The sequence below is a fragment of the Zingiber officinale genome, chromosome 3A, assembly GCF_018446385.1.
Source record: "Zingiber officinale cultivar Zhangliang chromosome 3A, Zo_v1.1, whole genome shotgun sequence".
Taxonomy (NCBI): Eukaryota; Viridiplantae; Streptophyta; class Magnoliopsida; order Zingiberales; family Zingiberaceae; genus Zingiber; species Zingiber officinale.
Window position 1 is genome coordinate 154696720 of NC_055990.1, and position 16593 is coordinate 154713312.

General features: G+C 36.1%; 2 protein-coding genes across 3 annotated transcripts; one reads left to right on the top strand and one right to left on the bottom strand.

Annotated features, from left to right (window-relative positions):
* The first annotated feature begins 312 nt into the window (after window positions 1-312).
* Window positions 313-11238, top strand: LOC122052909 (ras-related protein RABC2a-like). 2 transcript variants are annotated; one of them, XM_042614652.1, is made up of 6 exons: window positions 315-845; window positions 2360-2428; window positions 6917-6982; window positions 8546-8667; window positions 9224-9352; window positions 10884-11238. In XM_042614652.1, the coding sequence occupies exons 1-6, from the start codon at window positions 698-700 to the stop codon at window positions 10992-10994; spliced, it is 645 nt and encodes a 214-aa protein (XP_042470586.1). In that variant the 5' UTR covers window positions 315-697; the 3' UTR covers window positions 10995-11238. The 2 variants fall into 2 exon arrangements, with proteins under 2 accessions (XP_042470587.1, XP_042470586.1); XM_042614653.1 differs by lacking the exon at window positions 2360-2428 and having other exon boundaries at window positions 313-845.
* Window positions 11239-15223: 3985 nt separating this feature from the next.
* Window positions 15224-16379, bottom strand: LOC122052910 (aquaporin TIP1-1-like). The gene is made up of 2 exons (XM_042614654.1): window positions 16193-16379; window positions 15224-16093 (listed from the first exon to the last, which is right to left on the bottom strand). The coding sequence occupies exons 1-2, from the start codon at window positions 16323-16325 to the stop codon at window positions 15477-15479; spliced, it is 750 nt and encodes a 249-aa protein (XP_042470588.1). The 5' UTR covers window positions 16326-16379; the 3' UTR covers window positions 15224-15476.
* Window positions 16380-16593: the final 214 nt, after the last annotated feature.

The window sequence follows — 16593 nt, forward strand, 5'->3', positions numbered from 1 at the left end:
ATATATATCAAGTATCGCCTTTCCCCGACTTCCCCTCAGCAGGATCATGCACGACGTACACGAGCCCGGCGTTGGTCAGGACTACCAAGCAGCGCCCCGCGCACTAAGTAGCGCACGGGAGTCGCGTCGCGCAGCGATAGGCTGGGAGTATAACAGCTAGCTCTTATTCTGATTGGGCAGCTCATTTGAGTTTTACGTGATTATCATCATCATCATTATTTTTATTGTTGTTTCCATCTTAGTCAATCGGTCGGGCCGAGGTTTGAATCCCACGGTGCCAGCTGGTCCTTCTGTTATCATTCCCCGTAACGGTAGAGGAAGAAGAATGCAGCAGTCAAGACAAGAGCAGTGAAGTGAAGGGAACTAGGAAGGGGACGTTTGAGAAAGCGAGGAGAGGAGATGCCCATCAAAAAGAAACTTTAAAAAGAATCGCTCGCCTCCTTCCCTTCCCCTTCTTCCTCTTTTTCCTTCTTTTTTTATTCTTCCTCCCAGCCTCTTCTCCACCTTTCTTCTTCTTCTTCTTCTTCTTCTTCTTCTTCTTCTTCTTCTATAGTTCTGTCTTTGTATTTACTTTTGTTATCTTCAATCCAAATCTCTTATTTTTGTAGCCGTCGACGACAGAAGAGATCGAGGTCTGTTAGAGTGTGTGTTGTGTCCAGGTGTTGAATCATCTCCTTGCGGTGCTGCTTTGGGGGCGATGACGAGTTCCTCGTCTGGGCCTGGCAACAGCTGCCATTACTCCTTCAAGATACTCCTGATCGGTGATACCGGCGTCGGCAAGAGCAGCCTTCTCGTGTCCTTCATATCCAACCACCTCGTAGATCTGGACCTCTCTCCAACCATCGGTGAGCGCTCCAGGATTTCCCTTCCCTCACTGCATAATTCCGCGTCGATTTGGTCTTCTTGATCGGTCTGTTGGGTTCGGATTTGTTAAAACTTTTTCTCTCGGATTGTTTTCGAGATATCCAGTTAAAGTTTTTCTGCCTTTGGCACTTGGCTCTGATTCAATTCTCCTGTTCTTTGTTGAGATTTCATCACGATCCTTTGTTTATTGGACTTTATATTGTATTCCTATTTTTGGTTCCTTTTTTTATCACTTGCGTAGTTGTTTCTTTAAGTTGACGAGATTGTTTGGTACACCACGGGCTAGTGACTTGAGGACAAATTATGTCTCTTATGACAAATAAAGTTCAACTGAAATTGAGAGTCACAAAAGACAGGGATTTCCCTTTTTTTTTTGTTTTTCTTTAAAAATAAATTACAGAAAGATAAGATGTGTGAATTCACTCCTGGAAAATTGCAAACGTTATGTTTTACCCTTTTGGCCATAATTGGCTTCGCTTTGTTTCCAATTTGACTCGAACGGATGTTCTTTTGTTAGGAATCAATATTTTCTTAGTAAATAAGAGTAATAACTCAATGGTGGAGCAAGGAGTACAAGGCAAGTGTTAATCTTAGTACAAGCAAAGTATAGGAACCTTCCTTGTGCAAATTCTACCATACACAGAATTTACCATTTTGTTTACGCGCCATTATTAGTAAGAACAACATTGGAATAGACAGCACATAATTCATTTAAATAAGTAGAGAAAATATAAAACAAGCTATTATGTGGTGTTGCCTCTTGGACGACAGCATGACAAATGCATGTTACAATGCGGGCTGATGGCAGACTCAAACCATCCAGAAATCATACATACCCCTTTTGCGTCTTTTCTTCTTACATGAGCTTCTTTGTCATTAGAAATTAAAATACCAAATAAGAGTCAATGTAACAAGCTTTTAATCAAACAATCAGACATTAACAAAAAAGAGACAAATTTAGAATCGTACATGACATGTCTACATTGATGGCCATCCCTCCCACATGGTTTTGGTAAGTGAAAGTGATGCTTCTCCTTTACAATTTTTGAGGAAATGGACAGCTGGATATTAAATGATATACAAACAGAATCCTTTCATATTCAATATTTCTTAATTTTTTAGAAGGAAAAAAATCTGTTGCAAAAAAAAAAAAAATCTTAGTTTTCATCTATTTATAGGTCAAAATTAATTGACTTTAATATGCCCTTTTTTGGGGAAATTCTCACGATGATTATTGATCAGAATAGCTAATTTCTTTTATCAAATTGTTCTTATTTAATTGTGATAAAATAGAAACGATATTGGATAAATATGGGTTGGATTCTTTTTAACCAATAGCACTTCATTTGTTCTATAAATATATATAGAGTTTGGGATACAACAACAATTCTAATTTGTTTTCTCATTCTGGAGTTTCTTATTTGATGCCTTTACATCCATAGTTATTCACTCTATTTTGTTTATTTACTTGAACTAACTTTTATATTGGTTTTAGGAGTGGATTTTAAGATAAAACATCTTACAATTGCTGATAAAAAGTTAAAGCTCACAATTTGGGACACCGGTAAGTAGGAGCACAATTGGCTAGTAGAAATTATTATTGGTTCTCCTACTCATACTTTTGTCTTAATTAACTAAAATTCTAGTATTCTCTATCTTCCCCTTGTGTAAGTAGGGCTCCTTGGATCAGCTTAAGTTCTGGCATCAGTTGTTACTCCAGTGATTCTTCTATCATTTATCATATCATTATTGAGGACCTTGAGAATGTGCTGTCTACTATAAACAAAAAGATATAGACTGTGGAAAACTAGAACCTTAAAAGCCACATGTAATTCAGACTAGTTGTTGACTCAAGACATAGCTGACCCCAACCAGCTGGCAATTGTTGTCAACTGTCACCTAAACTAAATACCAAGTATCAGCCTAAACTTGCACAGTTATAAAAGTTCCTCTAAGTACCGTGGTGTTAGATTATATAATTAGAATTATTTGTTTTTAGCCTTGAGGGTAATTTAGTCTTTTACCTTTTTAATTTAGCGTTTAGGTTTTCTGATAATTCACTATATAAGACTTTGTACTCTTTATTTTCTAATAACCCTTTTTTTGGATTCATCAATAAAGACGGTTACTTTTCTTTTGGGGATATGTTATGAAAGAAATTTTACGAGGAAAATCTATGTGGGGATATGTTTCAGGTGTGCGAGTTCAACATACGGACATTAATGCTAATGATTATGCAAAGTCGTTGGATGTTTGGGAGACCGATAATGCGAAGATTATTACATGGATCAATAATTCTGTTTCACACTCCATTGGTGCTCAGTTGGCCAAGTACAAGACAACCAAAGAGGTTTGGGATTATCTGGCAAGATTATACACGCAGTCTAACTTTGCCAAACAATATCAATTAGAAGCAAATATACGCGCACTTCAACAACAAGATATGGGGATCCAAGATTTTTATTCTGCCATGTCGGAACTATGGGACCAGTTAGCACTTACATAATCCTTAGAATTGCGAGCATTCCCAGCTTATGTTACTCGTAGAGAAGAGCAACGTTTAGTCTAATTCTTGATGGCTCTTCGTGATGACTTTGAAGGATTGCGTGGAACAATTTTGTATCGTAATCCTCTCCCTTCCGTTGATTCAGTAGTACATGAATTTCTAGCTGAGGAGATTCGTCTTAAATCTCAGGTTGATAAGAGGACTATCAAAGTAGTACACCATCTACGCCATCTGTTTTTGCAGCACCACAGCGGTCTATGCCACATAATCAAAGTAGGTCGACTTCAAAGGTTTTTAGTGATGAGTGTGCTTATTGCAAAGAAAAAGGACATTGGAAGTCTCAATGTCCATTATTGTTGAACAAAGGTAAACTACCGCAACAGCAAAAACGACAACCACAACAGAATGAGGTTGCAGAGAGAAAACATAGACATCTTGTTGAGACAGTCCGTTCATTTTTATTGTCTGCAGATGTTCCTAGTATTTTTTAGGGAGAAGCGATTCTTACTGCTACTTATGTAAGTAATATGATTTCAACTTCTCACAATTCAGGTTTGTCTCCTTTTCAAAAATTATATGATCATGCTCCTGATTATCCCTCTTTACCTGCTTTTGGTTATACCTGTTTTGTTCTCCGACCACATGTTGAGTGATAAGTTGTCCTCTAAGTCTGCTTTGTGTGTCTTCCTTGGTTATGATGTTGATCAAAAGGAATATCGTTGTTTTGATCCAGTTAGTAAAAAATTGTATGTCTCTCATCATGTTGTGTTTCTTGAGCATATTCCTTTCTTCTCCATACCTCTTCTATCACATGACATGACTCATGCAAATCTTATTCGCATTGATCCCTTCAGTACCAACACCGACGAAGCCTCCCCCACGGCTACTCTTCCACATAATGGCTTTACTGAATCGGGTATTCTCGAGACATCTCCTCCACCTCCCCCTCCTACGGCTGTTCCTTCACCTCCAGAGATTGCGAACAATCCTATTCGTCGGTCTACAAGTCCTCGTAAGTCTATTAAACTACCTGATTTTGCTTATTCTTGTTATTCTACTTCTTTTGCCTCTTTTGTTGCCTCTATTCATCATCTTTCTGAGCCTTTGTCCTATAGAGAAGCTGTTGGTAATCCTCTTTGGCAGATTGCTATGGATGAGGAATTAACTGCTCTGCGTCATAGTTATACTTGGGATTTGGTACCTCTGCCACTAGGGAAATGTGTCATTGGTTCTCGTTGGGTCTATAAAATCAAAACTAAATCTGATGGTTCTATCGAACGGTACAAAGCTCGTTTTGTTGCTAAAGGTTACTCTCAGGAGTATAACATGGATTATGAGGAAACTTTTGCCCCTGTTGCTAAAATGACCACTGCTCGTATGTTAATTGTTGTTGCCTCTGTTCGTTAATGGAAGATATCTCAGATGGATGTCAAAAATGCTTTCTTGAATGGTGATCTTCAAGAAGAAGTGTATATGGTGCCTCCTCCTGGAGTTGCTCATTGATCTGGTGAAGTTTGCAAAGCTCTCTATGGACTCAAACAAGCACCACGTGCTTGGTTTGCCAAGTTCTCCACGGTGGTTACCTCGCTTGGTTTTCATCCCAGTAATCATAATTCAGCTTTATTTTTCAAGTGCACGCTTGCAAGTCATATACTTTTATCTTTATATGTGGATGATATGATAATTACTGCTAATGATTTTGATGGAATTGAGTCTTTGAAGTTTGAATTAGCTCGTTATTTCACTATGAAAGACTTGGGTTTACTGCGCTATTTTCTAGGGATTGAGATCGCCTCTTCACCTAAAGGTTATTTCTTGTCTCAGTCAAAGTACATAGCTGATCTATTTGAGCGTACACGTCTCACTGACAACATGGTAGTTGATACTCCCCTTGAGACTAATGCTAGGTATTCTCCATCAGATTGTTCTCCTTTGCCAGATCCTAACCTCTATCGTACAGTTGTGGGAATGGGAAGCTTGGTTTATCTTGACTCGTCCTGATATTGTATATACTGTACATGTGGTTAGTCAGTTTGTCACTGCACCCACCACAATTGTTGTTCTTCGCATTCTTCGGTATCTTCGGGAAACTCAATTTCAGAGTCTCTTATTCCCTTCTACTTCCTCATTAGAGTTCTGTGCATACTCTAATGCTGATTGGGCGGGTGATCTTACAGATCGTAAGTCGACCACTGACTTCTGTATTTTTCTTGGAGATTCTCTTATCTCTTGGAAAAGTAAGAAGCAAGATGTTATTTCGAGATCCTCCACAGAAGCTGAGTATCGTGCCATGGCTACTACTAGTGAGATTGTTTGGCTACGTTGGTTGCTTGCAGATATGCGAATTTTTCTTTAGAAACCTATTGCTCTTCATTGTGATAATCAGAGTGTCATTCAGATTGCGCGCAATACTGTTTTTCATGAGAGAATGAAGCATATTGAGATAAATTGTCATTTCACTCGTCATCATCTACAGATTGGCAATATCACATTGTCTTTTGTTCCTTCCTCACTGCAGATAGCTGATATGTTTACCAAAGCTTATTCCGCTTCACACTTCCGATTTTTATCTGACAAACTCTCAATGCTTCTGGCTGTAGCATCGTGAGTTTGAGGGGGGATGTTAGATTATATAATTAGAATTATTTGTTTTTAGCCTTGAGGGCAATTTAGTCTTTTACCTTTTTAATTTAGGGTTTAGGTTTTCTAATAATTCACTATATAAGACTTTGTACTCTTTATTTTCTAATAACCCTTTTTTTGGATTCATCAATAAAAACGGCTACTTTTCTTTGGCATCAATTTCTACACGTGGCAATTCCCCTTTTTGATTATATTTACTTAAGAACTTTTGATAAAAGCAATGATGGGCTAGATAATCATTGTCCAGAAACAAAAAAAGAAGAAGAATTACATTCTTTATTTTCCATATATGATGATCTTGGTTTATACTATTTTAGTTAGTATCGATATGCCAAGGGAATGCTTAAAAAATAAGCATGATGTATCCTTGAATGGACAGATATGTATGAACTATTTACTTTTTGGAAATTGAAATATCTTGTTTCAGATGAACCCGATTGCTTCACTGATTCTCAATACTATGACAACTCAGTTTGGATCCAATTAGGTCCAAAATATTTTTGAATCTATGGTGTAGGGGATTTAACACTTGAGACCTCATTCCATGGATCATTTGATATGAAGTGTTAACTCATTTGCTATTAAGTAGTCACGTTGATTGTTTATATAACAGCCATCAAAATTGTAAAAGATGGCAGGTAAACAAGAAGATAAAAGACCTAGAATCCCTCCCCTACAAGAACAGTGAATTTTTGGTTTCCCAAGTTGCACAGGAGCAACCTCATCATAGACTCTAAAGCCAAGTCTTATGCTCTGGCAGCCACTAAATAACCTAATGTTTCTATAAGAATGTGGTATACATACATTTTTTACTGAATTTAATGCAAAATGGCAAATTAGCAGAGTTCATACAGTTATGCAGTCTATGAATTTAGACTACTAAGAATCCACACTATTTTGCAGCTGGACAGGAAAGGTTTAGAACGTTAACTACTTCATATTATAGAGGATCTCAAGGAATAATACTAGGTGAGTTGGTAAACAAATTCAGTTATTTCTACATTGGAATTATTCTTTGTTTCATATGTTGTATGTTATTTCACTAGTGCACATAAGATATTTTTTTTCTTATTTCTTATTGCTTCTTAGCTCCATGAGACATTTGGATCTTTATTTTAATGAAAACTTTGTAGAAACTATTTTACAAATTCTCACTCTAGAATTCTTGTATTGGGCTCATCTGAACGTTTCATTTAACAAATGCAATGAGAGTACAAAGGTGGCATTGCTTTGTGTTAGGCTTGTGCCTGATTCCATGATAATGCCAGTAATATGCTGATGCACATGCTCGTTTCTTCATTTTGGTAACATGCTGCTAGTTCCTTTGTGGGATTTCTATGTTATATTGCACGTGAACAACCTAAAGATCCTTAGCCTAGCATCATTGATGTATATGATATCTCTAGTCTGTAGATAATCATTTTGTTTCTGGCTCTACTATTGTTTTGTCACAACATTTGGTTCCTGCACCACAAGGTCTGAAGGTCATGGGGTTGAAAATATCTCTGGCACCAATTCATGGGGTTGAAAATCACTCTAACATAGCGTTGAAAATCACTCTAACATAGCATGTTAGAATCCGCCATCTTCAATCACATACTTGTATTTCCAAATATAGTGTTTCTAAAATGCAAAATCACTTCCACCACAAGGTCAATTTATCTTTTGCTGTCAAATAGTACAAACACACATAGGAAGAAAAATTAATTTATGTGTTTCAATGTAAGCATCCTTATAGAAGAACCTTCTCAACCGTCCCTAGAATCCTCTCTCAACATTGGAGTACCCATCAGCTAGAAAAATTGCACGCCCACCACAACATCAAACATAATCATGACAAATCATGCTAGAAGAATCGCTAAAATAGGGATGCTAGAGAGTAAAATAGGGATGCTAGAGAGTACTTGCATTATGTCTTCACACATTATCTCAACATGCAGAGATGATTATCATATAAAATAAATCATTTAATTAAAATTGCAACAAGGTTTAGAACAAGACATAACTCATAAATACAAAATCGATAACACTAGATAATTAGCAAATGAAAGGTTAGTTGGAAACATCATATAAAACTTCGATCCCAATAGTACTTGACTGGATTACCCATCAGACAGTTTCAAATGATCCTCCTAAATTGTTACATTATTTTAAAGTATGTGACTGGATCCTTTTTGTCATGTATCGCATACTTATTAACTTATCAAGGCTAAGTTCTCTGCAATTTGCCATTCTTATGGGTAGTTTGCAACTTTGCATCCTATCAACATTTTCCTGAAACTTAACATATTCTAAGATTGGGCATCCTGTTTCTTCTCTATCAAATTTTTATGGAATGTTTAATATACTTTCAGTTTCTTCAATATGTCAAAATTATTAAGTTTTCTGAACTTTCTCTCTTCCCCTAAAGTATATTCTTTGGATAACTTAAAAACTATATGCATGTTTTCATATTATATTATGGTGTTTTCTATATTTTTTTTTCTCCATGCTATTGATTCCATGAAATTGATAACTCATTTCTCCTGGTAGTTTATGATGTGACGAAGCGAGATACTTTTACTAATATTGCTGATGTGTGGATCAAAGAAATAGAATTGTATGCAACAAACCACAACTGTGTGAAAGTGCTTGTTGGAAATAAAGCTGACAAGGTTATTTCTACTACTCAGGACTTCCCTTCCTTGCCTCGTTATTATGTAGCTTATGACTTTTTTATTGATATCTTCACCGTCTTAATCATTTGGTTGTCAAAGTGCTTGAGTCAAATATATTATAATAATCAGAAACAGCAATTTTGGAATGCCATTTTATGTATATGGGAATATGTGCTTTTATGATAATAATTTGCGGATATGTGATGGCATCAATACCGCAATATCTTCATTCTTCTTCAACAAGACGTGGTATTGGTTGCCAAAGACATGACTAATCATGATACTGATGTCTCTCAATATTTCAAGATTGTTATGGCATTCTTTTCCCTTTTTTTTTTCCTCTTGATTAGTTAGCAAAGTTTAAGTGGCATTACATCAGTTCTCAAGACATTAACCTACGTTCTTTTTTTCTCTCTTTAATATATTTCTGACAGTCCATCACATCATGAGGCTTTATATTTCTTGAAGCTCTTACACTTTGTAGCTGAGAAGCATACATTTTATTCTATATTTCTATGGCACTAATTTATTCGTATTACATAAATTCAATTAGGAGTCTGAACGAATGGTGACAAGTGAAGAGGGGATGGCCTTTGCAAATGAATATAAATGTTTGTTTCTAGAGTGCAGTGCAAAAACAAGATCCAACGTAGAAAGATGCTTTGAAGAACTGGCATTGAAGGTATTGTTCCCATGAAAATCAACCACTCAACATTTCTCTACTGTTTAGATTCTGAAATGATGAATAGTGATTGTATAATTTTTTTCTAAGAACTTTATAGCAAAAAAAAAAAAAAAACTCATATACTATGATCAATTCTAAGAAATTTATCCAAAATGTCTTTCCTTCCACTCAATTTCTACCTCTAAGGGTTCGTTTTTTTGGTCTTCTACAAATATCATCCTTGTGTTCCAAAGATTCAATCAATGACACTCATTCAAAAATTTATTGAATGAAATTAATAATATTGAAAGAAACTAGGGCATGGAGACTATGGTTTAAGATTTTGTTCCATGCCGATTAACAAGGGTGAAACATTTCATTTTGCTCGTTGAGCCTGCACCTTGAAACTCCCCAGACCCTAGACGAGTGTTCTGCAAACTGAGCATGAGATCGTAAGGAGGTCATGAGTAGAGAATGAGATGCTACATTGATGATGGGTGCTCGACACTTGAGCATTAGGATGTGAGCACCAGGCGATGCCCCCATCTGCAAGTAAGGTCAAGTGGCAGCACTAGAATGCATGCAAGGGTTGGTGATGCTCCATGGTGCTAGAGGCGGTGGTGTCTTAGCTATACAAAGGGGGGGTATGAACCACAATCATGAGTGAAAGAAGAGAAGGTGGAGGCAGCCTGAGTTTGAGTTAGGGAGTGGAGGTAGCAGAGGCCGGGAAATGCTTGGTATTTATAGGAGTGGGGTGGCTTTGTAGTCGCGAGGGAAAGAAGAGAAGGTGGAGGCAACGTGGGTATAAGTTAGGGAGCGGAGGAGCTGAAGAAAGAAAAAAGTTTATATAATATCTCAAAAAGTAATTCCTGATTGATTTGATTAACACAACTAAAATAACCCAAGTATGGACTTTGTTTATCTCTAATGCATTCATTATAGTTGCCACAGCCAGTTTTTATAGCTACTCGATGAATTCTCCCAAAACTTAATTTGACCACACTAGATCCAGCAATAATGATTTGGTTCTATTCAACTTAATTAGTTCTGAAAAATCTAAAGTAAATTACAACGAGCAATTAAATAGGATAAAAATTTAATATTTTACATCCTCCTCTTGCTAAAGAATTTAGTCATCTCTAGGAAACAACAAAACAAACTGACATTGTACAATTGCTCAACAAGCATTTAGACATAGAATTAATAGTTTGGTGGTCTTTTACAGAGTTCACTTACATACTGAAATAATAGCTCTCTACCTCTGATGATAGTGCCAAGAGTTATCAAAATTTCTGTTCCATCAAAACTTAAACATTCACTTTTGTATCTTACAATCTTCCACTGAATAGATGTTATCAAACACCAAAACTACTGTCAGAGGTGTAATAAAATCAATTGCTAAAGTCATTTGTTTTAAAAAAAATCTTTATTTGTTGAAACAGAGGATCGTGCATTTTGTTCCATTTATTGTTCTCAATTTCAAAATAACAAGTGGAACAAAAATCTTAAAGCGACTCAATAGTTTAGTGAAGTTCTTTTACTTTTCTAGATCTTGGAAGTTCCTGAACTGCTCAAGGAGGGATCTGCTCCAGCAAAAAGAAATATCCTAAAACAGAAACAGGACCAACGAGCAAACCACCAAGGAGGCTGTTGTTCATAGTTGAGTTTATTTTTTCTTTAGTGATGAATGTCGTGAGACGCAGATGTATCCATTACTACAATGAACTGAGTTTGTAAATGAGTGTGTCAGTGTAGCTTTGTCTTGTGGATGTGCAACATTGTTTGGAGATTCAGAAAGAAGAGATGTGAACTAAAAGATAATTGTGGATGCATGTATCCGATGATAATTCGATCATTTGTATGTATCACTGTGGCTGATTACATTACAAGTGTATTTGGATGCATGCTCGGAGAATTGCTTCGTGATCTCAATTTCTGGATATTTTATTTTTCATTCGCTCAGTCAATTAATAATTTGACAGGTCGTGTTTGAATTCCAGGTTTTAGAATTTATCCACACTAGTATAACATTTCATGATAGCAGCTTTTCTAGGTAGCAGAATAACGTACCTGGTTTTCTCTTTTCTTATCATTTTTTTATCAATATTTTTACTAGTTCTCTTTATAAAAATATGTCCCTTTAAATAATCTTTACTATGCTCCCAGATTTTTTGTTTATTTATTTATTTACCAGAGTCATGTCTCAGACCAAAAAAACAAAAAAAAGGGACAATCGGGTTTTTTTTTTCGTGGATGTTTTATTGAACAGTGTGAGATAGAGATTTTAAAATTTCAAACAGATGTCGTGTTTTCTCGTTATACTCCTCTGTTTTTCATGTTCAAATGTTTACTCAATTCATTCTTTTCAATTTATGGGATTGAATTTAATACTAATCTATACTATCGAATTGAAATTAGAGGTTTACCGGAGTTCATTGGTTATGATTTTGATTTAAAGTGATTCTTTATATTTTTTTTTATCTATTTTAGACTAAAATTAATATACTCGTGTAAATCTCTTTTATCTATTTTAGACTAAAATTAATATAGTCATGCAAACCTATTGAATGTTTGACCAATCTAGAGTTTAAGAAGATCAAAATGAATGAGAAAAACATGAATACATAATAAAAAAAATGCTTGATCGGAGCAGGATTCTATTTTTATAGAGGATAAATTTTTTATATCATTGGTTATATTATATTTATGGAATGGTGAATTTTGGGGCCAAGCTGAATATGAATCAACTTATATATCTCACCAACGAATTTATAGTTCATCCCTATTAATTGTCCCCATTAAGTATTTGGACATAGAATTCATTCTAAACTGATAGATAATTCATAATCAACTTTCTTACCTAGTACTCTAGGAAAAATTGAATCTCCATTGCCTCCTTAAAAGGGAAATGTCTTGAAACACTAGACGATAGAGACATATCTATCTGACATTTACTATGATGATAGTACGTTTAATTTTTAGAGTCGTCAATATAATCTAAACTAAATCTGGTCACTATATCCCACTTAAAACCTCCACATAAAATTAAAAAAATTAAAGAGTTGTTCTGAATTTTTTTTATTTTTAATTAATTTTTTTATTTATATTCATATTCATATTAATATGCTTGTACTATATTATATTCATTTTAAAATTAGTCACTCATTTAACTAAATTGAATAAAACATATTCATCAAATGTGAATTATCATATAATGTATTCTGAGCATAAAACAAAGGCATCTCTCTTACCTTTCACATAACGCCTAAAGGAAAAAATTAATATCCCAATTTTTCTACGTGGAGATGATACTAAAGAGTAGTAACTTTTTGTTACTAATTTCAACGGTTTCATTATTAGTCTTAGAAAACATTTACAGTTGTGTTATGATAATAAAATAGGAGAATTGTCAAAATTCCATTTCTTTCTTGAAGAAGTTTAGTGGAAATTGGAAGAGGAATATTTTGTTCACATGTTAATTAAGGAAGAGATCCTTAATTAATTATGATTGAATACAATCATAATCTAATTCCATATACATATTCGTGTTAATTAAGGAAGAGATCCTTAATTAATTATGATTAATTATAATCATAATATTTTTCATATATATACACTATTACCCTCCCTCAACCTCAAGGTGTAAAATCATTCAACAACTTGAGGTTGTAGACAAGATCTTGAAATTGACGAGGTGAATGAGATTAATTTGGTGAAAATGTCTATAATTTAAGCTTGTGATGATATGGGAATCAATTGTAGAGTGTCATGAGTGGCATGATGTCATACCAGATGATAATCAATCTCAATACGTTTTGTACGTATATGGAAGACATGATTGTAAGTGATATGCATGGCATTGTTATTACATACAAGAGTGGAGTAGTGAAAGATAAAGAAACACCCATATCTTGAAGTAATCATCGTAGCCATAGAAGCTTAGAGGTAGTGTTTACAAGGGCCAGATATTCTACTTCGGTATTAGAGTGGGACACAATAGTTTGTTTCTTGCAACGCCATAAAATGATAGATGTACCAAAAAAAAGAAACAATATTTAGTGGTAGATCAGTGATCAGTTGGATCACCAGTCCAATCAGTATCAGAATATTCTTGCAACTCCAGAGGAGATGAGTATGAAAAGTGTAACCCATGAAATAAAGTTCCTCAAATGTATCTTAATATGCGAAGAACTATTATAAAATGAGTGGTACGAGGGGCTGACATGAACTGACTCACAATATGAATGACAAGGAAATATCCGATGAGATATATAAGACTTCCAACTAGTTGTCAATAAAATGTACCATCACTGAGAGGAGTACCATCAGTAATGGACAAATGCTTAGTGGAGTCAAATGGCGTACTAGCGATTTTTGTATCAGTGATACCAGCTCGAGATATGAGATCTAAGGCATACTTTGCTTGTGATAAGTAATAATCTGATGCATCAGAAGATACTTCAATGCTCAAAAAATAACTTAAGTTTCCAAGATCTTTCATTTCTAATTGCTAATGAAGAAAGGATTTGAAATCATTAATTTTATTTATATCATCGCCAGCGATCATCATGTCATCCACATATAGTAAAAGTAGAGTATTCACTTGAATTCTTCTGGGCCATTTAAGGTTCAAGAGTCCTTTAACCCGTCAAACCTTGGTTCAACTGTTTTATTTTTATTTTTTATACTAGGATTTGAACTTGGGTCTCCCATATGTATACTAAGTATCATAATCAACTAGACTACAACTATTAATATTTTTATATATTAGTTGATTATTTAATAAATAATTAATAGTTTTCTTTTGTTCTATTATTATATTTAATAATTGGAAGAGGAGTAAGAGAGCGTTTATTCATTTATTAATTAATTTATAATCGTGGGCCAACAAATGATGATAAGTGCTAATTAATTATTTAATAATTAATTAATAGTTTTATTTCACTATATAATTATTCTTAATAATCATGGTGGTAAATGATTTTATGAAATTATTATTTTTTAATATAATAATTTTGAATTATGACGAATGATAACAAATCATGAACTGAACTGTGAACCAACGATTTTAAACTATAAATTATATTCATCTTGGACGGTTAAAATTAAAGATTGACCTACTAATAACTATCGAACTGGCGGTTCAAATCTTGGTCGGGTCTAGACTCCCTAATTTAAAAAATAATCAAACTTTTGAATAAGGTAGATTAATGAATTTAAAAAATTTTAAGTCATTTTAAACCAAAATTAATATACTTTTAGAATCCTTTTAATATATCTATGTCTTACTATACAGTGTAAATTGATTGAGAGGCGTAAATTTTCAAATGGGTTGAAAAATATTTAAACGTGCAAAAGAAAAATTAAATATAGAAAGAAGAAAGAGACATAATTGAATTTTGAATCTTACTCCCGGTTCAGTCAAATATAATATATTTTTTTATTTTGTTTTGTTTCGGGTCTCGGTCTCGGGCCTCTCGGCCATGAACATTGGGCGCTAATAAATGTCTCCGGCATCATCAAAACCATACCGCCGACCACTATTTTAAAACCACGCATTGAATTCGCCGTACACGAAGGGAAACGATCAAACAAATCATTCATGTCCATCCACCACAACACAATCATTGATGTCCATTTTCCCCCTTTTTTACATGTGTCGGTAATTATTAAATCTTTTCAGATAATTAATCAAGCAGGTCCCACGTGATAACTACATCTTGAAATTGCACCGCCCTAATCCGAATGTGCTCGGATAATTAACCATTCTCTTATTCATCCAGTCACAATTAATGTCGACAGTTGATTTGTATCTTATGTACCAAATCTTAGCTTCTAATGCTTTTCGTCTGATTATTACTCATGAGTTTTTTTTTTTTTTTTGAAAAATTAAGAAAGGGTGCGGAACAGGCCAAATTGATTGAAAAGCAAGAACTAGCCACATCATTGAAAAACAGGACTGTACGCGACAAACGTACACTGAATCACTGATAATGAAATCAAGCAAAGAAAAGAAAATAGTAATAATATTATATTATTTAATTAGGAATTAAGAGGTAGTAGCTAGACAGCTCGACGACGACGGCGGCCGTTCGATCGAGACGGACGGAGCAAGCAGCCGGCCTCTCGAATTTATTGTGGATTAGTAGTCGGAGGCGAGCTGCTCGTGCGTGCGGCTGATGAAGAAGGTCTCGTAGACGATCCCGGCGATGGCGCCTCCCACAAGCGGACCCACCCAGTAGATCCAGTGGTAGGTCCAGTCCCAGCTGACGAGCGCCGGGCCGAAGGCGATGGCCGGGTTCATGGACGCGCCGTCGAAGGCGCCGCCCACCAGGATGTTGGCCCCCACGATGAAGCCGATGGCGATGGGCGCGATGGTGCCCAGGGTGCCCTTCTTGGGGTCCACCGCCGTCGCGTACACCGTGTACACCAGCCCGAACGTCATCACGATCTCCAGCACCAACGCCTCCCACACGCCCACCCCCGAAGACAGCCCGAAGGTGCCGGTGGGAAGCCCGGTGGTCAAGAGCAGCAGCAGGGACGCCGCCGTCGACCCCAGGAGCTGCGCGATCCAGTACAGGATCCCCCGAAACAGAGTGATGTTGCCGCCCACGAACACCCCGAAAGTCACCGCCGGGTTCACGTGCCCGCCGGAGATGTTTGCCCCCACGGCCACCGCCACGAATAGCGCAAATCCGTGCGCGATAGACGCCGCCACCAGCCCCGCAGGCGTCGTTGCCCCGTCGCTCGTCAACTTGTCTGAAACAAATAGTTAAGCAGGGGGGGAATCAATGTGTCTTCAAATTAGTCGATGTGAGGCCGAAATATTGTGATTAATCTGCGGGCCCTAGTACGTACTAAAGGCTATGCCGGAGCCTTGGCCGGCGAAGACGAAAATGAGGGTGGATATGAACTCGGCGAGCGCCGCCTTCAGGGCGGACGGATGAGTCGCCTCCACGGGAGTTCCGATCGCGATTCTGGAGATCGGCATTCTGTATTTCTCGCTCTAAAATCGAGCTTTGTGCGAGTGAAGCAGCCGGAAGCTCCGGCAGCTTAAATAACGCGAAGGTGGGGTAGACAGATGACCGGTGTAGCCGGTAGACGGCAAAATATTGATTTTTTTTAAAAGAGTTTTATTATTGCAATACTTGTCTTATATTTAATATATACATGAGAAAAATAATAAATATTTTACGTACCAAAAGTTGGGAACACACTATTTTGATTTTTCGACAATTTATCAAAAAAAAACATATTTA